This window comes from Pezoporus occidentalis, unplaced genomic scaffold, assembly GCF_034315485.1.
Source record: "Pezoporus occidentalis ecotype Australia unplaced genomic scaffold, CSIRO_AGI_Poc_V1 ctg376, whole genome shotgun sequence".
Lineage (NCBI taxonomy): Eukaryota > Metazoa > Chordata > Aves > Psittaciformes > Psittacidae > Pezoporus > Pezoporus occidentalis.
This window is the reverse complement of record NW_026915698.1, coordinates 23354-49648: the sequence shown is the minus strand read 5'-3', so window position 1 is coordinate 49648 and position 26295 is coordinate 23354. Positions and strand designations below refer to the sequence as shown.

At 42.5% G+C, this 26295-nt stretch overlaps 1 protein-coding gene across 6 annotated transcripts in view; it reads right to left on the bottom strand.

Annotated features, from left to right (window-relative positions):
• LOC134170463 (ephrin type-B receptor 5) overlaps positions 1-25467 on the bottom strand; it is a 67875-nt gene extending 42408 nt beyond the window's left edge. For 2 of the 6 annotated variants that reach the window (XM_062631822.1, XM_062631828.1), the window contains exons 1-3: positions 23441-23737; positions 14132-14229; positions 7178-7396 (exon numbers count right to left, since the gene is read on the bottom strand). In XM_062631822.1, coding sequence (XP_062487806.1) covers positions 7178-7271 — 94 coding nt within the window. In that variant the 5' untranslated portion in view covers positions 7272-7396; positions 14132-14229; positions 23441-23737. Of the gene's footprint in view, positions 1-1318; positions 1392-7177; positions 7397-14131; positions 14230-23440; positions 23738-25446 lie in introns of those variants that run through there. The other 4 variants (XM_062631827.1, XM_062631823.1, XM_062631824.1 and 1 more) reach the window with 4 other exon arrangements.
• Positions 25468-26295: the final 828 nt, after the last annotated feature.

Sequence of the window (26295 nt, the reverse complement as noted above, 5' to 3'; positions counted from 1 at the left end):
TAATCTTATATTTTTTGAAGACTGAGATTCCAATTTCTTACTAGACTTATTTTAGTTCAAAGAAGAGAAAAGTAGCTGATGAAACATCCTCCTTTATTTCTCTTCCCTGAACTAAAAACCCCGCATTTTTTATAGAAGACTCAAATGGATTCATTACACTCTTCAAACAAAATTCAGAATTAACAGCACTGTCATTTCAGTGTCCTTTGTTCTTGGCAGTCCAGAAAGGGTGAAATAAAAATCCCAAAGGCTTATGCTAATACCAGTCTATACCTACCCCACAAACCAATCTCTTGGGCTACACTGCACTATAATGTCAACATCAAGATCAAGTGGGCAGAGGCTGGAAGTTGCTTTCATAGATCAGGCTGTTCAGAATAGGCACGTCAATGATTTTCAGATTTTGGTTAGCCTATACTTTCATGCAAGACAGCTCGGTGCTTGTGTTAGAGGCAAAATGTTCCCTGATGCAAGTGAATGACAATTCATCCAAAGATGATTGACCCTTGCACAACCTTCATGTAGGCAGACATGTTCTAACAGCTTTTGGGATTGCAGAGACGGTCAGTTTTCTGGATCCAAGAACACTTGCCCTCAGTGTCTCAACAGTGGAGTGGTGCAAGAGGGAATTATACAACCCAAGTCTAGGCAAACCATAGCCACTGAAAAAAAAAGGTTGATACTGAGCAGACAGCGAAAGAATCCCTTTAGCTCTGGGATAAGGAAGCTGGGGCTAAGAATGACCACACCATAGAATCACAGAATGAAACCAGCTGGAAGGGAGGTATAGAGGTCATCTTGATCAACACCCCTCTCAAGACCAGGCTAAATTACAGCATGTTTCTCAAGGCTTTGTCCAGTTGAAGTCTGAATGTATCCAGATGTTCATGTACATTGGCAGACAAAGCAAAGGGCAGTAGGGTAAAAGGTAACATTCAGAGACACTGCTTTGCTATGCAGCGGAATGCCCCAAGCAGCAAAGCTCTCTGGCTTAACAGACTTCTTGAAAAGAACTGAAATATTACTGGGTTTGTTCTGCCTTATATGATCATGCCTTGAACACGAAGAAGTAGGAAGATTGTAAATGCTCTCTAAAAGGGCTGTAAAGAGAAAGCGTTCTCTGGGCTTGTACTAAAATATTTTTAGGGGTTGCTAAATCCAGTAACCTCACATAAGCAGGGCTGCTGTAGCTCCACGTCCCCAGGTCCAACCAATAGCAAGGTTGAGTGGGTATTCCCAATAGGCACACACACAAACAGATGCAGGCACTGCACATATACAGCCAGCTACAAAGATCAACACAGACAGAAACACTCACCAGTCATGCAAACAGAAACAGCACCACCAACGGTCTCATCCTGCTCCCCTTTCTGACTGGTCAGGGTGAAGGTCTGTTAGTGGGAAATATATATGCATTTATATATAATATGGATCCCTGCAACAACTGTTCTTAAACATTTGGTCTCCAGTAGCTGACCTCTGGATCTGTGGTCTCCCCATTTGCTGGCATCTGCACATACAAGCACCTGAAGCTTGCAGCCCCGCTCCTGTTCCTAGTTTCAGACACCCTCACTCACTGATACATCAATTCACACACAGGCACGCTATGGATCCTTTACCAACTGGCTTTAAGCACGCAGCCTACCCAGTAGGTGGCCCTGGATTCTTCTTCTCCTAGGTTGCTGGCACTCGGACATGAAAGCCTCCAAGGCTCACAGGCGGTTGCTGTAGCACTGCCCCACTCACGCATACAAACACATGCTTAAGCACAAGCAACTATAGATCCTTCCAGTAACTGGTCTTGGACACTCAGCCTACCCAGGATCTGGCCCTTGGGATGTCTTTACTCCATTTGCACAGAGACACACAATATACAGACAAGACTCTTTGGGAACCCCAGAACTTCAGGTATCCCTGGACCTCCTGATCCCTTTAGTAGATAACTCCTCCAGCTGCCTGGAGGTCTCTCTAGTCCCCACTGACTTCCCAACCCATTTACTCTACTGAATAGCTAGTCTGGCTTGATATTTGCTAGAGATAACAGACTCACTCATATAAGCTTGCTCACTCCAGATGCTGGCATCACAGATGCACTGATCTTATGGCCTGTGGTCCAACTTGAGTTCCTGGCACTTGATTTTCATCCATTCCAGCCTCTCTGGATGCTGTCATTTAAACACCATATAGACATATACGCACAAAATAAAGCCCCCTCACCTAGGTAACTGGTGAAATATTGAATTTAAGAAGATAACACAGACTGTGGTGATCAGGCGCAGGTCAAAGCCTGGCAGGCATACTGACCAGCAGCCTGTTTACACATGACCAGGCCCTCATTTCTCTATTTTCTCACACTCAATCCTCCCCCAAACCACTTTGATCCCTCCCTTTCACCACCTACACCTCCTTCTCTAAAGCGGAGGGAAGTTTTGCAGAAGCCCCAAATGATCTTCCCTACATCAGGTAAGTCCCATGCCCCTGTTGGCAGTAATCCCCCTCATTCTGCAAGGTGTTCCAGAGAGCCCTTCCACTGACTTGTCTTAATGGGCTGCATTCCCACACTCCTGTGACAGCCCTGGAGAAGCTAGGTCAGGGTGCTTATTTCTCTACTAGGTTACTCAGGTTCCCATGCCTTTCACTGTTCCTCTGTGCTCCTTTGAGTGTGGGGAGAGGAGCCTTTTATCAAACAGATGAACAAACATATTTATATAGATGGGGGCTATCACTTGGAGACAGAATACAGTGAAACCTTTGGGAAGCCATGAATACACTAGAACTGCCAAAACTAAACAGCTGTTGTGAAGAAGTAAGCATCTAGTGACATATGCAACTGCAACAAGTATTTTATTTTCAAAGAATTAGTTGATGAAACAAGTAAAAAAACCAAACAAAAATAGATCAAAAGTCCCACTAGCTCATATCTACTCAAAGATTTCTGTTCTTTTCTAAAAGTCAGCTATGACTTAGCATGAAACACAAGCTATAGAGTTATAAAATAAGCCTCCTAGTAGAAGAGGATATGTACAAAACCATCCTATATAAGACAAATGAGTTTGATCTTTTTTTCTTGGATAAATCTATACTGTGAAAGATATTCCTGCAATTAATGTTCCTGTATCACTTCTCATAAGCACTCATAAGCAATTAATAACAAAAAAAGCCATCTGGGGGCAGTGGGATATGTATTTCCTGCATTCCATGAAATACAGTGTTTTTTAACCACTCGTTATGTCAGATCAAAATGTTGACATTGTCAGAACATCAAAGTTGTCATCCACATGGAGGAATTCTCGCACCGCAATCAGGAGTTACGTGCCATCTGTGAAAGACAGAAATGACAGCCAAATGGGCTAGGATATGGAAATGCGCAGCTATTTGCCAGGTGGCAGCGCTTTTAAGCTTTATGAATGACTGTGTTTTTCTCTTTACCTTTTCTACTCTTTTGTTAAAGCTTTAGGGAAACTGCCAGAATTAGCTTGATGCACTAATTCCTCTGCTGATGTCAAGCCTGTCGCTTGTGAACAGCTTCAACACAGGGTTATGGTACATATCAGGGAATGGGGATGTCCTAGCACAGGGACTACTCCAGTGTGATCTACTCTGGAAGAAAACTAATCAAGTAGAGCAATTGAGACTGACCGATGAAATAACTCAGATACTCCTCCCCTTTCAAACAAACTGCACATCCAGCCCAGTCCCATTCGCCTTCTGAATGTCTACAACAGGAGATTCCTCTGTCCTGGGCTTTCCAAGCATGTGGCAAAGATTTTGGCATGCAGGAAAGTGTCAGGGAAGAACTGGGAAAAATATAACAGAAAATCTTTGCTAGGATTTTAATATTTAACGTGAATCACAAGCAACTGAAGTAAAAAGAGAATTTTACCTTTTTTTTTTTCCCCTTGAAGTAAAAGAACATCCATTTAAATGTTTCTTTGTATATAACAAAACAAAAGGCAATAGTATTTCTCACACTGAAGATTACCTTTGAGGATATGTAATGATATGGTTTTCCTCCACTTCAAAGTCAAGCCAATTTGAGCAATCAATACGCTATTTTCAGGAACCCAAGACAACAACCAGTTCACAGAAAAAAATTGGGAAACCAATGACATAAGAATGCCTGACCTCACCATGTTTTCCTTGTGCATTCCCTTTTGCCAAGGAGACCCTTTTAATGCAAAAAGTTTCTCCCTAAGCAGAAGAATTATCCTCTATCTTGAACTTGTGGAAGACGTTTGGAACGTCTGCAGGCTGGAGAGTTTCTTGGGGGATAAATGCAGTCTCTCACATGCAGAACACATCATTCCTCTGGAACGTAATTAATGAGTTCAGCAAAATGAACTCTGCTTGTGTTTACAGCTGTAAACATTTATAACTCAGTCAAAGCAAAACCAATATGCAGCTCTGTGCCCTAGTAAGAACTATTTCGTTAGCAAGTCATCACTTGCTTTCAGCTACTTTGACTGTAGCCCATCAGGCATTCTTCAATTCTATGCATCGCTAACATTCACAATCAGGAAGGAACCTACAAAAATGATAAAACAGATATAGATACTCACAGAACTAAAATTTCTGTGTATTAATATACATATTTTTCAGAAAGAGGACAAAAAACTCAATTTTTTCCACCCAGCATGTAGCTCACAAATAATGCTTCCAAAACTAAAACCTCAAAAACTCTTGCAGAGCCATAAACACTGGGAAATGTAATCTTAAGGAAAAACCTTTGTGCAATCTCGTTTCCTATTATCAGTTGTGAATGTTCCATCCCTGGCAGTGTTCAAGGCCAGGCTGAATGGAGTCTTGGGTGACACAGTTTAGTGGGAGGTGTCCCTGCCCATGGCAGGGGGGTTGGAACTGGATGATCTTAACGTCCTTTCAAACCCTAACTACTCTATGATTCTATGATCATAGCCAAAATAATATGTTTACAAATGTCTTCTATCTGCAAAACAATTTTCCCTCATGCTTCCCATGAAGGTTTTTTCCTAGTCTAAAAATCATCTCTGGAAAACTCTGGGCAGACATGGTCATTCCTAGTGAAATCAGTGTGTCCAAATACTAGATCTGTACCAAATTAGTTCAGCCTAATTCCTTTTAATGTATCCACAAGAGCAACCAGAAAAACATTTTCAATTGCTTACAAGAACTTTACTTTTGAGTCATGAAGGTGTTTAAAGTCCCATTAGGTCCTGCAAAAGGGTACTGCCTTCCTTATATCTGAAAAGGATTCTACATAAAAAGCATTTACTCTCTTCAAGATGTACAGAATGATGATTTGAATACTTTTGGTATTTTTCTTCCCCTTTCTACAGCTTCTCCTTCTATTCTTAACAATTTACATTAAGGTTTTAACAACACTGTTTTTCCCATTAGAAAATTTCAAACAAAGCTTAGTTTGAGATAAGAAAACGATTTACTTTCAGACTGTTTAAATCTAACTCAAATGGCTGAGAAACACTTCAAAGAGAAATTATCTTGATTGATTTTCAAGCTTCTTCAGTTTGAGGCGAGACATATTTCAGACACCACCTAAAACGTACAGGAAACCTTGCAAAAACTAAAGACCAAAGTGGATATTACCTATATTTTGCAATTTATATCTGAAACATGAAGTTCAAGTTTCTACTATATATAATAATGAGTCAACAAAATGGCCACAGGCCTTTTTGATTCCTTATGGATAACTCTGTAGTAAAGCAAAGCCTTCTACATAGCTATCATCAGATTTTCCATCCCCAATGCATAATCCTTCTTTGTCTCTTGACCACAACAAAAATACTTACCTCTGAGATGCAAATTAGCCTTAGAGTTCAATCCTAGGATCATGTGGTACAATCATAATGCAAGGTGCTGACTTCCCTGACTCTGAATTAAGACTCAAAATTCAGCTCATTGGGTGCCTTTACTGCTTCATCTCCGTAGGCAGAATTTTACTGTCCTATTTTAATCCAAGCAATTCAACTATGTGATCTATGAAGCTGTATCACACAGTGTTTTCCAAACTCCACATATTTACAGGAGTAATCACTGAATTCCAAAAATGTCAGTTCCTATAGGCATCACTGAGTTACTTCATATATGCAGAGAATGGACATTTTTCCTCCCTTTTCTAGCTATATTCCTCTACCAGTTACACTAAAAAATAACATAGTGCTTTATAAAATCACTCTTAAGTCAGCAATTAGCAGTGTTGCAGAGATTTAAGAATTTGTATTATAATTTTACATCAATTATTTCCTCTCTGAACCTCCTCTTTCTTTCCCTTCCTACTAAGAGAAAGGATGCTTTAACAAGCTTTCTCTTCATCATCTTCCCAGTCTCCACCTTCTTTTTCTTAGATCTCGCACTATGCCCCTTTCCTTTCCTCTAGGGAAGGTCTTTCCTTCCTTGTCTCTCTTTGATTCCCTTTCCCTCCTCCCTTTTTTCAGAGGCTTTCACATATGCAAGAGATGAACATTCACCACAAAACAGTGCAGTTCACTGAGCGCATGTAGCTGCAAGGGTATTTCTTGGAACAAACAAGAGGATTGTTTACAGTACCTCTGCCCTTCTCTAACTCTCTCCTGCAGTTCTCATTTTACATCTTGTTCTCATCACCCTCCCTCCTATAATGTCTTCTTTCTCTTCCCATTTTCTTGGCCTCTCTTTTTCCCTGTCCACCTTTTTTTCTACCCTGTCTTCACTGGTTGAACACAAACTGCCTCTTCTTGTTAACACAAAGCATTCTCTCCATATAAATATGTATATGAGGTCAGTTGTTCAGATGGTAGAGACAAAAAATCCTGATTTCAGCCCACTGGATGCTGCCTTGTAGAACAGTATAAACGTCAAGAAATTGCGTCAGAGAACGAACATGGTGCAAGAACAGGGATCAAATACATGCAACGCATAAACAAGGAGCTTATTCCCAGGGCAAGAAAAAATATTCTTTGCTGCTATAAGTTCTAAGGTAGCTAGTAAAAATGTTCACTAGAGGTCCTTCATAAGACTGTTTGCCTGCCCCACTAGAAACCTACTAATATCTTTTTACATCTCATGAGACAGCGATCAACCATCGAAGAGGAAGTCATGTGCACAATGCTCATGTGGAAGAGGATAAGCACATGGGCGAGCACACTTTTGTCTCTAGAGAAATTGCTGTTGAGTTGTTGCATTACACAGAATTTCTTCTTACCTTCTAGTGAGGTTACTAGATGAAAGCAGCAGACCATCCAGAGTGAACCCATTCCCGCCACTCTTCTTGAGCTGATGCCAGCATTAGAATCCATGAAGACTCTGTGTAGATACCACCATCTCCAAAAAACACACACTACTGACTTGAAGTGGCCAGAGATATCTTGGACTGTTTTAATATCTTCCCAAATCAAAGCACAGAGTCCTTCACACAGAAATACTGGTTAACAGAAAACAGAGGGTGGAAACAGAAATCAGGTCACAATAATACAGAACTGGCAGGTTTCTTACACCCACTCCATCATTTACTACTTCCAAGATACAGGTGAAAAAGGGTAGCCCGGACCAGTGTTTACTACACACCCACACCCTCCCACCCCTCAAGACTTCAGTCCCAGTTGTTTTGTACGCTGTCAGTGCACACAGATTTTGATGTATTTGAGGCATCAGGGAGAGTGGAGCTCCCAGATCAGTGTTAATTTGTTCCTTAAGTCCTGACCCTTTGCGTCTTTGGCAATGTCTCTTGGAAAGTCTCCATTCAGTTTCCCCTGTATGCTTTCCAAATTCTGCCTCTTACAATTTACACTTTGCCTTTTCAGGATCTGCAGGGCTGTAGCCATGACAGGAGTTTCTGCCATTTATGACAATACAAATCTGCACTGCTAACACACTTGTAATTGCGTTTCAGATGCAGGCATTTGTCCCTTTAAGCACATGGCTGTACAACACTATTGAAGCTGGACGGGTTTTTTTCCCATTAATACATCATAAGTGACAAACTGACATACAGGCTTATCTCACAGTCAGGGAGCAGCGTGTAGCCTAATCCAACACTGCATTAGATCAAGCAAGGTATTTCTGGCTCCATATGCCCAATTCTCAGCCCAGCAGACAAACATGGGAATATGTAGGTTACATGCAAAAAAGCCAGCATGTATTGTTTCTTTAGGCTCCCTTAGTGCAGAGCATTGAAAACACTTCAATGTCTTCAGTGAGACAGTGAAGCGTCGCTAAGGAGAAAGAAAAATATCTCGGGCAATATGGAGAAATGGCTCAATAACTGGGCTGAACTAGGGGAAAAAGGAGGTGTAATTAAAAGGGGCAGCCTCGCTGCAATTATCTGAAAACCTAGCAATGGGGAATTTAGCAAGATCGGCATAGCAGAGCAAAAAGCAGCCTGAAGAGTATGAGAACAGGCAATGGAATGCAATTTTATTTGCTTTACTAAAGAGGGGAACAGATCACTGGACAGGATGGAATAGTTCTCTTTTATACTGCCCCTAATGAGAAGCTATAGCACCAAACACAGATGAATCAAAGGCACCGTGGGCATCACTAAAATGTAAGAAAACTAAAGGGAGCTCCGAAAGAAGCAAAAGCTTTGATTCATTATTTATGAGGAAAGGGAAAAATAAAATCAATTAAGTATAACTGGGGAAAAATGAAGATTAAATGGGAGAATGGCAGAGAAGGAAACAGAACCCAAGTACGCCCTGGCTGTTGGATCTTAAGCTAGCGTCTTGAAATTACTGGATAATGAGTGAGGTAGAAATCAGTTTGCTACCACAAAACAGAACTAAAAACCCCTACTACCAAGAAGCAGACACAAAACCATTTCTGGCTCCAAGAAAACCAACTGTTCTCCTTCCATCCCACCTGTGCTTTTCTCTTACAACATCTGTTCGGCTTACCCTGGCAGACCCTGCATCCCAGTAATTTTGTACTGCTCTTCAGGAGGCATCATACAGGCTTTGTCTGAATTACACCGGAAACGTGTTTTTCATTGAAAGGAACTGCGGTGAAACCAAAAAGCTGGGTTTGATTTAGCAGTTAAAAAAGGTAAATCTTTATTTTTGTCTTTTTGGTTCTGCCTCTTCCACACCTCTGTGAAAAATGCTTACTCCATCATGAAGGGTAGAGGAGAACATTATGGAAGCATTTAAGGGAGAGTAGGAGGGAAGTACCAGCCTCTCTGAATTAAAGAGTACCAAACCCTAAATTGCCCTGCCCTTCCCCCCAGCACTTGATGTATGCAGAATCTGACTACACCCAAAGACACTCATCTTTCATTCTTCAGTTCTCCTACTATTTCTTCCCTACACCCAACTACTTAAACAGAAACCTCAAACCATCCCAACTTTTAAACCACCCTCTTCTCTTGTCCACACAAGCACCTTTCCATGGCCTTCTCTGCTTGTTACTTCTCATAAAACCGGTTTCAGACAGATTTCTCCTTGCTACAGAATACACCATCCCCCATTTTACTTCAAATCCTACTGCAAAGTAATATACCTTCCACGCACAGGATCCTTCAACAAGCTTCCTTAAATGACTTTTCTCAAGCTCTCTCTCTTCCAGCTACACAGAGCTTGCTATCCAGCTGTCAATCCTTCTTATGCTAATCCTTCCATAAAGGATTCTAAACCATTTTTGGGTATATACTTCCTTGGCTAGTAGAATGATCTCAAACTGCCTGCAAGTCCTGAAAATCATACAGTATTTGAAAAGCATGACAGGTCCTGAGGATCCAAATGTCTTTTAATGATTCAACACTATAAAACAGTGAAGATCCCAAGGAGTCAGGAAAGACCATTTATATATTGCCTTTGCTTTAGTATCAAACTCCATGGAATGAGAGATGGAAGACTCCAGGTTATCTTACATTATTCACCAATGCTATCATGGTTGTTTACTTTGGCACCATCACTGTGGTATCCGGATTACCAAAATGTAATTATGCTCAAGATCCCGATAAGAGCTATGAATACAATCATCACCAGTATTTCCAAAACCCTGGTTTCTTAGGTGAACAACCAGAAGGGGAGAAGAATTGCTCAGGAAGATTTTCCAGGTGAGTTTGAACATTTCCAAGCATGGAGATTCCTCAGCTGCTTTGGGCATCTGTTCCAGTGCTGAACCACTACTGGGATCTGTTTTTTCTTCCCTACATATACATATATATACCTTCAGGATCTCCCTTGCTCTCCCTGTTGTATATCTCAATAGAAGTGTCAGCTTTTGCCCAGCATCTCAAGGCTTCTTGTACACAACACTGCAAACACAAACTGCGTCAGCTGGAAAGCCTTGAATGTGAAACACAGTATGCCTGGCTTAACTGGCAGTGTTTAAGCCTGTTTCTTCTCACCAGACCAAGCCAGTGCTGTGATTTCTCACTTTTTCTGAAGTGGGAACACTCTAGTACAGGCTCCAGGCAAATGATGCTCAGTGCTACAAAACAGATAGTGAGAGTGCTCCCATGTTTACTAAGACAAAAGACACTTGTACAGGTCTGTGCTTGAGAGATTTCTGTCACAAAGGGCACTGCAATGTGCCCATCTTGCACGTAAACTGTGGCAAACACGAAGTATTTCATGCAACCAGTACTCCTGCAGTGGTTTCCTTATATAAATACAGGATTCCCTCAAAATTCAAGCATTGGCAATGACGACACCTGAAGAGCCACAGGGCACTAGTGTTGCTAAACGAGTCAAGCACTGATTTGAAGTTCTCTTCCATCAGTGCTTTTGTTTTTATTAGAAAATAAGTTCCTAGGTTTGTGTAGTCACTCATTTTAGAGTACGGCAATGGCTTACGTCTTCAGTCTCGATGGAGGCAGTAATGCACATGGCAAATCTAAGAGGGATCTCCTTGGAATGGATTGAGTGGTTTTCTTCTGGGTTTGCCTGGCACCCAGGGACTGATCAAGAACAGTGACAACTACATAAACGATATTAATTCTCTGCTGGTCATAGGTTCTGCTGGACCTAAGCTTTAAAGAAAACCCCTTGCTTTCTAATCCTTTTGATTCAACACTACAGAGCCTGACATCAAATAGCAGTTAAGCTTTCACCTGAACAACGCACCTGTCTGGGTTCAGAGCAGGAATTAGGCATTTAGGATTAAGAATAAAGCTAGTTTGCTCAGGGACTGCACAAGCCTCCTGGCAAAGAGATGAGGGCCTGACAGTTTCTTCTTCTCCATGAATGAAATGTAGCTGTTTGAGTTCTGTGAAATCAGAGCAAAGCAGGGGAGCAGGAGGAACTAGTGCCATAGCCCCTAACTCCTACACAAGACCTAAGGGTAGTTCCAATATTCTATTCCCTAAAAGCTGACAGGAGCTTGATCCACTGCAGGGAGATTGCTCCATCCTGCACTACTGTCAAGAAATTCCCAACTCTAGTGCTGGTCCAAGTATTCTCAGGAGGCACAGAGGCCAATGGAAACAATGGGGCTGTCAACACAACATAAAAATTGTCAATTCTTAATCAAGAGCTCCTGAGAGCCTTCCTTACTGGAAAAACACTTGCTGTGGTTTTGAATGTGCAGTCAAGAGAATAACAAGTATGTGTGCTTCAGTGCAAACTACTTTTCAAAACACACGAAAGAACACCGAAGCAGTTTAATGTCCATCTAACCCACATTTTCTCTGTGTCTTCAGTGCAAGAAGAGGTGTTACCTGGGGACAGCTTGCAAGCTAGGGGTCTATGTGGTCCACTCCACTCCCCCACTATTCCTCCAACATCCACAAATGCAAGGGTAGGGTTGCTAGGGCATATACCCCAATCCATTCTCTTCAGCATCTCTATAAGAACTTATTTAATCCTTGTTTTGATCTTGCAACAGATTTGAAAAGATACCTATCCCTGTGCAAGGAAGTACTTCTACCTATTTAAAGTTGTTCTACTAATTGAAGCTGAAATTATACAAATGCCAGATTTTTATTCTTTCTATTCCTCTTAATTGTTGCAAGAACCTTTCCAAATCACCTCGCTTTCTCCCACTGGAACAATGCTTCTTCCTCCTTCACTGTTAATTGAGTCCTCTAGGCCTATTTCACACTAGAAATCATTATATGGGTATAGCTTCCCTCTGCAACACTCAATTCAACAGATTTCCCTAATATTTGTCATACTTGTTTCCCACACAAAGCATCTAGATGCAAAATGAATGCACCTCAACAGTTCTTCAGGGCAGAGAAGAATGCTGTACCTTTGCAGGCACAGTCTTTCCACCTCTTGCACATTTTGCACTATGACTCATAACAACTTAATATTCTATAATTCTCAGTGAGAAGCATTAAAGAGATAAATGAGTACAACATCTGGCATAGTCAATAAACTGTAATTCCTATTAATTTGTACTGCACACCAATTCATCACATTTAGGCAGAGCACAAAAAGTGGAATTAATACTTTTTCCCACTCATGATAAATAGGGAACCATGACTGTGTTATACACCAACCAAGAGGCCTTACCTCCTCCTTTCCCCCCCAGTTCTCTCCTACAATTGCTCCTTCACCACTGAGCTGCCTTTGCAGCTATGGCCACTAGGATAGATGTTGCAATGCTGTTGTGAAGAGCTGTCACTCAATGCCTGCGCAACTCTTTGAACATGACATAACACTGCCTACCTTTCCTAGACATACAATAACTGCTATTCATAGAAATCTTTCTACCAACCCAAACAGTAAGTGAATGGAAAACAGGAAGCAACTCATCATTTATCGCTCAGGATTTTAATATTATGGAGTTATGTGCTTTTGAAAAGAATTTATCACTGGGCATATATAGCAGCACAGAGAAACGTTTAATTAAATATAGAAATCGTTTCAACAGTTGCTGAATACGCTTCTGTCCTCTGTTACTCTCTGAGATTATTTTGAATGACTCCAAAGTATCTTAAAACTATCTGAGAGTGGAATTTGTAACAAAGCCTTGAGGATCTTTTTACAGCCCATTCGGTTTATTAAGTTAATTTGGAGATAAATGCTATAGGTGTTAATGTATAACCTTACAGGAATTATTTCTCAACAACATATGTCATAAAAGATTTCCTCTAGCCAGCTTGATCATTTGTTTCTTACAGATTATCTAAACAGGGTTGTGTCTGTGTCTTTTGGGATTCTTTAAGTTTACAATGACACTCCAAAGGCTGATTTTTGAATGCTCTCCAAAGCTATTTATTTCCTTGTTTACCATGGAAACAACAGGAGTCTTGAAGATGATCTTCCATGCTCTGATTATGCATTTCCTGGTGGGATACAACTTAAGAACTTCCACAGCCCTTGAAGGGAAGAGATGATTTTTTTTTAAGCCCTTGAGGCTCAGATACAGTGCCCAGATTAGAAGCATAATCACTCTACAGTCAGTGGACTGAGCTGAATCATCTTCAGTGGGTAGCTAAGAGCTGCACTGATTAAAAAAAAAGGAGTGATGGACAGCTAAGCAGCCCCCTCTGAATGACTCCTTAGGTACATCCTAAAGGTATCTAGGGAGATTCCAAGCCTCTGTGCTGTCTTTCAACCCATACAAGTGGCCGCGTTAGCATTTCCTTAGATAACCACAGCGCTTTCATTTGACTCTCTTCTCTTCCATGACACATATACTCGGCTAGAGAAAGCTCACAGCTTTGCTTGTGACCCTACTTTTTCTTCCTAACCAAGACTGATTCACTGCTGCTGCTCTGTGTTTCCACACACTCTCTCAGCCCTTCCCATGATGTTTCATGGTTCATGATTAAAGATACAGATTCTTTCTCCCACATGCTTTTCAGGTACTTGACTTATGTGCACATCAAGTACAACAAAGCTCCTGAATAAAAACTCTTCCCACCTCACAAGATTTGACTTAGTTGGCAATTTCTATAGTGATTCGTGTACTTTCAAGGAAACATGGGTAATTAGACTCACGTTTTTAACGTTAACACCTGGAAGCAAAATCCCACTCTAGAATATTAATAACATTATAGAATGAATGCGTTGCTGTGTATGCTATCCATCATTTGCCTGATAGAAAGTCTCCTAAAAATAATACGAATTACATTGATACAGAAATTACTCCACTGAATTTTCAAACAGTAAATAAGGGAGCAAATAAAGAAGAGAGAGAGAAAAGAATCAGCAGGTGCCCATCACATTTCTCATCTTTGATGGAAAGAGAAGATGGCTGTACTTACTGGTTATGGTTTCACTGTGCTCTCATAAATTTTAATGCAAGCTCTCAGGACACTTCTCTCAGTAGAACTCCGCACAGATCCTTGCAATGCACTTCTACCTATGTGGAAATAGACACGATGTTTTCAACTTCAAGTATGATTTATCTTTAACCAGCATACCTTTATCTATACAAAAGGAAGATGTAAGGCTTCAGACAGGATAAAAATAGGTCTTTTACAAGCTCTAGGGCACAGAAGCAAATGTTTCCCAAGCACTGTCTAAAAGGCTGTGTTTCTAAAATGTTGAGAACAGAACTTTATGGTTAGGGGATTGGACTCAAGTATCCCTGAAGATGGACACGCTTTCCCTTCTGGGTGAAAAACAGCTGTGGTAATAAGAATTCTTTGAAAATTGACATTTCCTTCACCAGTACAATTTGCTACAGCTCAGTTTAAGTAAACGCTTCAAATTTCACAGTCATTTTATGACAGAACACGTTTGAAAACAACAAGGAAAAAGAACTCATTTTGGCATTTAAAAAGAAAAGAGAAATAGAACTTTTTCACAAACAGCATTCAAACGAAGGATGTGTGATGTAAAAGAGAATGTCCCTAAAATCATATTCTCATCTACTCAGCAATGCTGATCTTGCTCCTTTTTAATCTCAAGTTTTATTATGTACCAAGTTCTGATTGCTGATGGATGGCAAATGATGAGGAGGCCAATCACAGTGTTAGCAATGGCCACAAATCGAACAAATAACCCTTCCTCACCAGTTCTCTGAAAGCATCTGCAAATCAAGGGCCCAAAGTGTTGTGTGGGTGTAAAAGTGACAGCGGCTTACAAAAGATGCAGATAAGCCTAAAAAAAGGGATGTTCTATACTACTGTTGTTTCCCATTTTAAATTAAGAATGGAGCCTTACAGGGCATGTCTAGAAATGTATGAACCAAGATCTATGGAAAAACACTCAAAACATACATACAGAGCAAAAACCAAACTGAGAATACTTTTCTTAACTGCTTTTTGGACCAAAGTTTGCAAAGCCCTTTAGTGAGGATTAAGCTTTTCTTCAGCTGCAATAAATAATCATTTTTTTGTAAAAATAAACTTATTGCCTTCACCTCCAATTTTGCTTTTGACTTTATGAGGGTTTTACAGTAAGGAATATTTAGCATAAGGAAAAAATGCATGCTATTCCTATTCACAGTATCCAAACTTATCATGGCACCACTGACAGTCAGTTAAAAGGTAACATTCCTCTTCTTTGGGAATTCCCTGCATTTTGAAGTTGCCTTTCATTCCATGACAGAAACTGACATTTCAAACCAGACCACAGAAGGAACTAATAACTAAAAACCATCTTCATTTCAGTGCTTCTCTTTTTATTAACCTCTTTTCTGGCTTCAAGGAGGCAACTTAGGTTTTCAGAGAATGTGCTTCATGATTTAAGGGTTAATTATAACTACTTCTTTTTCCCCATTTTAATCGGTTTCACAGCCTCAGGCCATCATAGAACTTGGTTCTCAAATTGCTGCATGCATCTGCAGATAGAAGCTACTTCAAAATTATTTAATTATTAGCATCATCATTATTATTATTTATCAGCACTGCTTTTACTCCTGTTAAGAGAAGCAACGAAATAATGCTTGGTAAAACAAGGTGGAAAAGCACTGAAGCATAATCACTTCACTGACTTGCTCATTGCCCTGGTCTGCTGTCCAGACCTCCTACCCCGTGCAGTTGACTACCATGTTAGCTTCCACCCCACACCTATTGCAAATACCAGTTTTCGAGTTCATAACAGAGGCCGGTAACATAAGAGCTTCCCTGAATGGAAGTAGGAATAAGAAATTATCTTCAGTCAAGACAATTCCCTTAAATTTTACTGACTGCACCAACAGGCTACAAAATACACAAGCTTTAGCTCTAGCATGTAAATTAGAGTGTTTGATGTGGAAATACATGCACAAAACTAGGAAGCTATGAAGAAAATGGCTCTGAGAAGACTTCTAGTACACAGTTTTTCATCCTTATGCAACCACTGTTTGTCTATATGGGAATTCTGCCTGTTCCACCATTATGTTGAGTCTCTTGTTCATGTTAGACACTAAACCCCTACAGAATAACCCTGCACCGCACTGGTCATGCTCCACAGAACCATACACCAACACTATACTATACTGTAGTCCTACCAATTTTGCAGGAGGTGTTACTGCACTGTGCAGTAACAAACAGCTAGGGAGCCACAATCTCCTAGCTAGCAACCTCTCAAGGCACAGTACAAATGCAGAAACAGGAACTATTAAACCTAGAATTTATTCTGGGAATACTTGAAGAAAATAGATAGTTTCTGCAGTTTCTCTCTCTCTTCAGTTCTAGTTTTTAAATCCATAATCTTTATTCAGACTTGCTCTCCTTCCCTCTTACCTTGGTCTCATTGCTGAAATGACTGAACTGAGCAATAGGAACAGACAATATGAGGGTCCTATTCAAACTCAGAAGCATCTGACTTGGTCTTTAAGTTTCTCCACCTCTTGTCAAGGACATATGGATAAATCATTATAGAGGACATGTAGAGGACAACATGAATCGTTCATGCTGGTTCAAGGTTCAGACCAGCCTCTGGCTTTGATTTTGGGTATCAGGCTGCCCAAAATTGGTGCTTGTCTAGGAGACAATGGAGAGAACAGTGAGGCAGAAATGGCAGCTTGAAGAAAAGTGAGATCAAGGCTGCAGAGAGATGATCTGAAAGGAAATGGCTGGGTAGAACAACTAGCTGAAGCACCATAGGGAGCCCATGTGTAGTGAAAGTGGGTTTAGAGGGCCCCATTAAACATTTGAACTTGTTACTGGCAAAGCCTGCAGAGCAGCCAGTTCTATTCTCAGGTCCTTCCCTCCTCCTCCATCCTGCATTTCCAGTTTGTTGTTTCCAGCCTCAGGAAATAGGAACATTATGTGCCACTAATACTTCAGTAGAACAGAAAAAAGTCTTAACAGGAAAATGGAAGGCCAAGCAGGTTACAAGAAGGATATATAATAGAAGAATATTTCAGGCTCATAGCATCTCTTTCTAATGCATGCTTGTATTATTTTTCATGCCAGGGAGGAAAACAATAACACATAAATCTCAGTGCTCATCCTGCCTCCTCCGTGCCTCAAAGCTTTATTTATATTTCAGTGTCGATGCTGAGGCTTACTGCTCTTGTTACAGCCATGTCCAACTTCCAAGGCAAAGGATTACACTTAAAATGTAGCAAGTACAACACACCCTTTCTTTGGATGCCAACTAGACGTAGCTGTAACACAGCAGAACCAAGATGTATTTTCTGTCAGTAAGGTAGTCCCTCTCCCAGTTGCTGTTAAGACTGTAATAGGAGACACTACGAGGGGAATGGGCACCTTTATTTAGGCAACACCTGGCCCACAGTCCCCAGTCAACTGAAGGAGTTTTGTCTGTTTATTCCCTTAAGTTTTTCTAGTTATATTTTTAAATGACATAAACAATAACGCTTGCACTACCTCCTACAATCTACCTAGACCCTTGCTGGAAGAAAATCTGCCTTAATGATGAACCTGAAATCATTTATACTTTGGGCAATTTTGGCCAGCCCTTTTACTTCAGCCACATCGCCTAGGATCCTGTCAGTAGTCTCTCAGGTGATACAGATACTCCAGAGCAACCATTTCTCAGCCACCACTAAGCTAGTTCTTTCCAACAGCATGTCACAAATTCCATGTAGTCACTTGTGTTGCTCTTCATGAGCCTCCCAGTTCACCAGCGTTGCGGCAGAGAAGTTCACACAGTCAAACACAAACAGCCCGTGTGCATTTGCATTAGTCAGGGATTGTCCAATTTCAACACCATGGGTTCAGAGACATGAAAGAAAATACTGCAGAGAAAACCGAGCTGATCTCCTATGATCTGGGGAGGGGGGAAGCAAAGCCCTTTTAAAAAGAATCATCTAAAACTTAATTTAAAACAACATGCCAAGGTTTCAGTGCAAGTTCCCCCTTCCCACTCTGATTTCTATCCACACAACTCTTCATAACCCTGTTAGACACAGTGGGCTGGTACAGACTATCAGACAAGAGAAATAAGGCAGGTACACCAATTCAATGATCCTATTTTGATCCTTTCAATTAAGAGCTGTCCAGTAGGTGTTGTTTTACCAAAGAGAATAAAACCTGCTTTAGTTTAGTTAAAGAAGTGAACACTTTTATTTTTGCTTTGTTTCCACGACTGTTTTATTTGCTTTACATCCCATCACGTCACACACTCTTCTGGGGGTAATTCATTAGACAGAATTAAGAATTATTTAGGAAACAATGTTTTAAACCATTGTCTTCAGGTAACAAGGCTCTAGTGAGCAAATCACTACTCCGAGTTCCTCTGCTGCAGGAACCTGCAGCTCTCTTGAGACCACCCAGACCCACTTCTAATTCAAGACAGGTAAAATTATCCATGAGAAACATGCAATTATGAACACAACTCTTCCAGTCAGCATTGGGAGTACTTTTGAATGAAAGGAGGAACACAAGTCATGCATCATTCCCATTACGTTATTTCACTAAATGTCTTTCGGTGCTCAGCCTGGGGCCCTGCGGTGCTACACTAAGGCTCCAGAAGAAAATTAATTACTCTTCAGCATCTGACTCCATATACGTGCCCCAGCAGAACACAACAAGAACACACCAAGGCACATGCAAACTACAGTGAATTCCCTCTGTCTGCTCAGCCTCTGTCTGCTAGATTTTAAGAGACCTAACTTATTTATACTCAGTTCAGCACAGTTTGTTCTCAAATCATGTTGTACTACACTTCTGCCCATTTCTAACATGCTTAGATACTGGAGGAGAAGGCCACTAACATCCCTGGTAATGAAAGCAGCATTCTTCAGCAGAACTGTTCCATTCCTGATAATGATGGCAATGATAACTGCTGATATGGTAGCCCCTTTATGAACAAAATATGCCCCAAACAGGATTAGCAAACTCACTGAAAAGTGAAAATGGCAGTACATATTTGCATTCCCATTGATGCTGGCGCCAGCTCAAAGCTTACTGACATTAACAAGGGAAGGGACTATCTGGGAGACAACTGCAGGCAACCATCCCAATCCAGCTGTGCTTCCAGCAGCTTTTTCCTGGCTCAAAACCAAGAAGGAATAATTTTAAACATCTTTCTGGTGCAGAAAGCATTTTGGATTCTGCTTACTGGAATCAAATCGATCCTAGCTGTAAGTGAAACTGAACATTTGAAAATTCAAATGGTTTTATAAACAGACCAATTTGAATTTCCAAATGGAAATTGAAGATCTGCCCAGAAATCTCTGCAACAATATCCCTCTTGTGACATCCTACCTTCTTCTTAAAGAACAATTAGGAAGATAAGAGTTCTGCCAAGGTACCCTGCTTCCATCTGTAGGCATCCTCAGGATCTGAGGTAAGCCTGATGCTAAAGGTCTGCATCCTACACACTGCCCCAGACAGGTCAAATAGAGACCTATCATGTGAGTGTTTTACAGTTAAGTGGGAGAGAGACCAGATCATTCAGGGAGCTCTGAAGGTTTTACAGTAACTTGGAGGAAGATGGGTATGCTAAACCTGAAATAGGTTACAGTCAGTAGTCCTCCATCTCCAGCTTCTACGGTTTAATTACCTGATTTGGACACACTGGATGTTTTCCAGAGACATGGCATAGAATGAAAAAAAAAAAGCATTTGGAAACTGCAGAATCAGCAGAGGAATCATTTCTCTGGCAAGCCTGGGGAAGGGGAAGTCTGAAAATGAAGTCATCTATGTTTCAATATACAGGTCTGGGCTGGCAAGAATTTCCATCCTAAGGTGAACTAAGACCTTAAGTCTCCATATGTAAGGCTACAACTTTCAGACTGGATAGACTGTGTTCTCACAGTCTCCAGCATCTTCTGTATTCCCAGGACAGCACTTTTTCCCGTCCTCTTTAGTTGTTGTTGTGGACATACATGGCCATGTGCATATATGCATGCATAGGGGACGGAGTGTGTGCATGTGAAACATTTGAACAAAGCATTTCTTGACAAGCAAGCCCTGAGCAGCAGCATGAACAGGGGCCTCTGAAGGCATGGAAAACGGAAACCAGTAACTACAAGGCCTTGACTTCCAAAGCTACTGCTTTTCTCAGAAGTGGTCTCCAGAGCAATATGCTAGTAGCACCTCTGCGACAGGAGCAACAGCCTACTCCACAGTGACCTTTGAAGAGGCAAGACAGCATCTTCTGTGCCAAATACTGCACCAGTACCTCCATCAAGTGTACACTTTTAGGTTTGTACACGTATCAATAGTACATTTAAAATAATAGTTCCTGAAAGCATAACACATGGTTCTGAGAAGCAACTACTCATGTAGTTAATCTCTGTTAAGTTTAAAACTCCCTGTGTAAATCAAATGTGAGAAAAGCAACAATATGCTAGGCACATTTTCTGCTCACTTGTCAGGGTACCGTGGCTGACAGGAATAATTACAGAGTTTTTATCCTTTTGGGGTCCGTTCATGTAGCACTCTTGGCACCGCTAGAAACAATGACACTGCATAGTTGCCAAAGAGCAAATATGGAGAGAAGAGGGATGTCCAGTGCAAGACTCTACAGGCAGAAGATACATAGTAAGGCTGCAAAAAGTTAGAAAACTGCTGAATTTATGGAGTCAGTAGCTGGAAAAAGTATGTTAACTGTGTTGTTTTAAGATGATATAAAGCTTCCTAACAATATACAAATTTTAAAACATTAAGATATAATATATTAAAGTAGGTTTAAGTAAAAAACATTAAGAGAAAATGACAAAACTACAGGATGTTCATTAGCTCCCTCCTAAAGCTTTAATCAACTTTTCTCTTCACAGAAATGAGTCCTTTAGTCTTTTTATTCCAGGCTATCTGGAATATCCTTAACAAACACCTTTTCACCATAGTGCCCTTTTTGGGTAACACTGACATGCTTTTTGGCGATTAGACCACATTATAAAGATCTAGCTTGACCATAAATACCAGTTGCTACTTCTTCCATCTTCTATTAGTTCTGTGTGCAGTAAATATACACAATATGGCCACAGAAATGAGAAAGAAACTGTGCAACCTTAAATGTGCTCTCAAAGTACTTTGCACTCATCTGAAAGGACTTCAGGAGAATCTTCTGCACAGGGGCTGCTGAGGGGTAATCCATGGGTAACAAGGAGAAGCAGATTTTAGAGGAAACAGAACTATAAAAGGAAGCATTCCTGAAGCCAGAAGAAAAGTATGCATAAATCTCATACCAGTGCAGGTATCCACGGAAGGAGAGTTGACCTCAAAGTAACTCTATCTTAATGGAGGCACACAAGGTAAGGGGTGAGAAACTACAGAGATTTCTTACATGACTATCTGCATGCGGCACATGAAGTATCAAAGGGGAAAATATATGCACCTGGGCACAAACAGGTGAATTTGTGTGTATATATATATATATAAAGACAATTCTCAATGGACTGAAGGACCAGCTCTCTTGTCAGGCATGTCTGCTGGCTGCCTATGGGAGCATGCCCAAGAATAAGCTGTCTCCATGGAGCCACCGGCTGCCTTTCCCCCAAAAAACACATTTACATTGTGACACTGGTCACCCTGCAAGTCAAATACAGAAGGCAGAGACAGTAGGAGCCTTGAGCAAAAGAAAACCTCAGCCCCTTCCAAAAACAGCCTCTATAACCCAAGCTGTTCTTACACAGATAGCAGCTTGGAAGAACAAGGCCAGAAAACTTGCCTTTCTGCAGAGTTTCAGAGATTAAATTAGAAAGGATAATCCTGCTTCATACAAGCTCCAATGCCCTAAAGTAATGGTATTTTCAAGTATCAATGCACATGGCCATACAAACACTTCCGTGCAGCTCAGAGTAAGTGCGAGAAAGTCAAATGGGAGAGAACTCAGAAGACAAGAAAAACTGTTTAGTGGATAGAGGGGCACAATACATGTCAAGGGATTAGAAACTGCACATGCATAATATGGCTCAGAAGACACACACACGAAATGCAGTAAAGGATGCAACTATATGCAGTTATCTGAGGCTTGCCAAAACACTAGTGAAACAGACTGAAGTGGTGAAAGGGGTTGATTTTAGGGAATTAACGTCCAGATAAAAAAAACCAAAACCAATACTTTGGAACCTCACCACTGGAGTTCTTTCAAACTAGGAATGAAGAAAAGCCTAAAACCAGCCACTAAATCTTGTATTAGTGGCTGAGGCTGGTCCACCAGATGTAACTAAACAACAGGTGCCCTCATTTCCAGCTTCCATGTTTCTGATTAGAACCTACATAGAAAGGAAGAAGGGAGCCTTCCTTGTTCATCCCAGCTGAGGCTGCAGATCTCTCGGTAGCAGATGCGTCCGGTGGCAGCTACTCTTTCCACTGTCTTGACTTTGTTGTTTCTGTTTGCCCTCTCACTTTCCTTCCTCATCAATCTGCATGACTTGGTATCACTCTAATGAAGGACGCCCTTGGGAGATTTGCTTCCCCATCTTTACTCTCTTATTTCTACAACTTGTAGGGAAGGCAGGTGTGGGAATAGCAAGAGAGACTTCAGAGTAAGTTAAATCATTTCAGTGCATCTGTGAAAGGCAAATTTAAAATTACCCATCACAGCAGCTCCTCCCACATTCAGATTTATTTAGCCTGAGTAGTAGTAACTCGAACCAGCTTCTTGAAAAATAGGTTAATACGTCTTTTCTCTACCACAAGTACTCATACAACGATTTGTCCCCCAGAAGAGCATTAAACAACCCTACCTACAGAGGAGGACACACAGACTTCACCGCATCATTCCACAAGGATCAGGAACCTCCAGCAGCACCAACCTACCCCTGCCCTCCTGCTTCACAGACTTCAAAGGCAGAATTTAGCTAGGGCTCTTCAAGGAGCTAGAGACAGAGAGCAACATCACCCATGGGAGCAGACCAAGCACCCCATGCACGTGTGGAAGGGCTCTGGCTTCGACAGCGATTTCCGTGAGCACGGAAACCGTGACCAATTTCATGCAGCTTTTCTCTCCCAGCCCCAACACGGCCGGAGAGAGGAGAGGTGCGCTCGGGGGCGGCCCCTGCGGGCACTCCCGACTCCCAGGAACAGCCTTTACACAGCAGCAAAGGGCAGAAACCCCACAGCCTGCGGAGTTTTAACCCCTTTCACTCCTTCCTTGGGTCTTCCCCCTTCCCCCCCTCCCGAATGGCAGAGATCCGAGGAGATCCTCGACCACGGCTCTTTCTCAGCTCTCTCCGGCCAGGCTCACAATGCCCTTCCCCTCCGGCTCGCCCGCCACAATACCTTCTGCAGGGCTCCAGCATCACCCCCTCCACTTCCCAGCATCGCTCATGTAGTTTTCGCAGGAGCCCTTCCCGCTAGAGCCATGCCGGCCGCTCTCCCGGCATCAGGAAACTTGGACAAAGACCATTTTCACGGTGCAAGTGACACCGCCTCCATGGGCCAGCGCCAGGTCCCTCTCGCTCTGCGCCCACTGCCTCTTTGTCCCCTGGCCCCGGGCACAGCTCTTGGCCCTCGACCGATGCCTTCCACGGGTTGGATGCCTGCGGGCGGTCCCGCTCCCCGCACTCCTCTCCAGGAGCGGCTTTTCCTTCTCCTCTCCTCTCCTCACCCCGATCCCGCTCTCCTACAAGAGTCTCTCTCCCTCTCTCTCTCCTCCTCCCTCTTCCCAGGAGCTGCCTCTCTCTTTCCTCCCCTTCCTCCCCTCCCTCTCCCGAGCTCATCCCGCTGCTTTCCCCCTGCCGCCCGCTCCTCCCCTCCCCTCCCCTCCCCTCCCCTCCGTGCCCCTCCTCTTCTGCTGCCCCCCTCCCCAGCGCTGTTCAGTGCCGAGGCCCGGCCCAGCGCAGCAGCGATCGGCAGCAACCGAGGGTGGGAGCGGGCTGCGCGATCCCGCACGGAGGCGGCGGCCGCCATTCCCGGCCCCGTGCCGGCGGCAGCCTCCTCTCTCCCTCCGTTGCCGGCTCACTCGGCCCCCGCCGCCTCCCTCCTGCCGGCTGCCGCAGCCGGGGGTACCCAGGGGTCGAGCGGGGCGCGGAGCCCCCGTCGTGTGGCAACCGCTGCACTGGGCGGCACCGGGTTCCGTTCTCCATCCCGGCCCTTGCTGCACAGGCTCCCCCCCCGCTTCCTCCGCCGCGCGGCTTCCAGAGGGAGATTTCCCGGTGGGTTTTTCCTCGGCACCGCGCCTTGTCCACCCCCCCGTGTCGTACTGCGACCTCTCTTCGTGTGAGGATGTCCGAATGTGACTGCGGGTGTGCGAGCCCTCCTGGGTTCGTGCCACAAGATACAGTGTGGCAGTACTGGAGTAACAGCATCAACTACTGATGCTCGGTCACTCTCACTTCACATTGCTGAAATCCGTGTTGATGCTGTTCTGTGGCCACTCAGCTTAAAGTTAGCACATACGTGCTTACTTGCACTACACTTCCAAATGCTCCCGATCAAGTATCACAGAACTAGGTGCTTCCTTAATTTTAGGTACTAACAAATCTCAACTGGCAATGGTGTGGATGAATCAACCATGGTTCTTCAATTATCCTAAAGGAGAACCTCATCTGCCATCGCAGAAACAAAGGACTGGAAGCATCTTTTTGGTTTGCTCCTGCCTCCTGGTAGTGCAAGAGAGTCTACCTACTCAATCTGCGAATGGTAGTGGGCTGAGTGTAGAGAAATGCTGGAGGATGAGGCGTGCTGTATAACCCTCTGATTGTACATACCATTCTGTGAGTTACATGTACAAGTGGCAGAAAATGAGGGTGCTGTGAGCTACAGGGCAAGCAGAGCATGCCCGTCGGGGCTGAAGGGAAAATAAACCAAAATTCACCAGAATTTTGGGCCTCTGCTACCAAAGTAACTCATGTTACATACAATATAAAGAGACTGCGATTCCCTTCAGTGTAAAACACTGGTACACATACGAAAGCACAAATAAACATTAGACACCCTGCTGCATGATAAAATATATAAACTTGTGCTTAAAAGAAGTACTCTCAGTAGATAGCAGCCTATCTCTGAATTCAAAAAGCTAAGGCTAGTTTCCACACAGCAAAGCCTTTTCTAGCAGTTCTGTATGTATACAGAATAACACAAACACCCTCTTCCCAGACACCATAGTTACTTTCTTAAAACCTCTCTGTGGGGGTTTCTAGAGACAAATCAGAGCAGACCTCTTTCCTGCCCTTCCACCCCCCTTCCTACCCACTCGGCCATCCTCCCCCCACCACTGACTCTAAAATAAATTGACTTCAGGAGAAATTGCAAGTTCTCAGCTCCTCATGGCATCTGGACCTTACTAAGTTCTGTAGTAAATTTTGGCACATATGTTTTCCCTTCTTCTTCGTTTTAGTAGTACGAGGAGCATCTGGCTCCTAGAAAGGAGCAGTAGGACTCTACCATTGCACCGGGGTCGTGAAAGAGGTTAACCAGCTGCTTTGTTCAATAGCTGCAGAAACACTTCCTCCCCTTTATGGTAATGGATTATTCCCCCAAAACCTCCTCCTCCTCCTTGTGTAATGAAAGCCAAGCATGAACAAGCTGCTACTATGAATGGGGAAGTTTGGGGAAACTTCCTGTGCTACAGGGATGCAGGCATGCACATGCAACACCCCAACCCTGTTTGAATTCTCACCTGGTGAAAGGCAAGCCGACAACCCTTTCCTAGGGATTATTTTTAAGGCAATGTTTAAATGTTCTTTCTTCAGTGCTGGAGGTTTTTGCAGTGCATGCATTTCTGTCTTCCAAACCTTTTCCAGTTTGTGAGACCTTCATCTACGAAGCAGATTATCACATCATAGCAGAAAAAGTCGCCCTTCTCAAAATGTAAGCAATTACAGCCCAGCCATGACACAGGTGAGAAGCAAAAGCTCCCTGTTGCAAACCACCATGAGTGGATCTGATTCTTAGGGCAACCTCAAACATGACAAAACCAGCACACTTTATGCAACAGTGTGGCTGCATGATACAGGTCAATGGTCTCCAAAGTGGGGTGCAAGCATCATAAGGGGTGTGCAAGATGACCCATTGCGTGCAAGAGAAAAGTATTAGAATTTCAATAGTACATTTATATAATCTATAAATAAGTAATTATATATATACATATATATACACATATATACATATACGCTAAAGTCTTTTAACAGTAA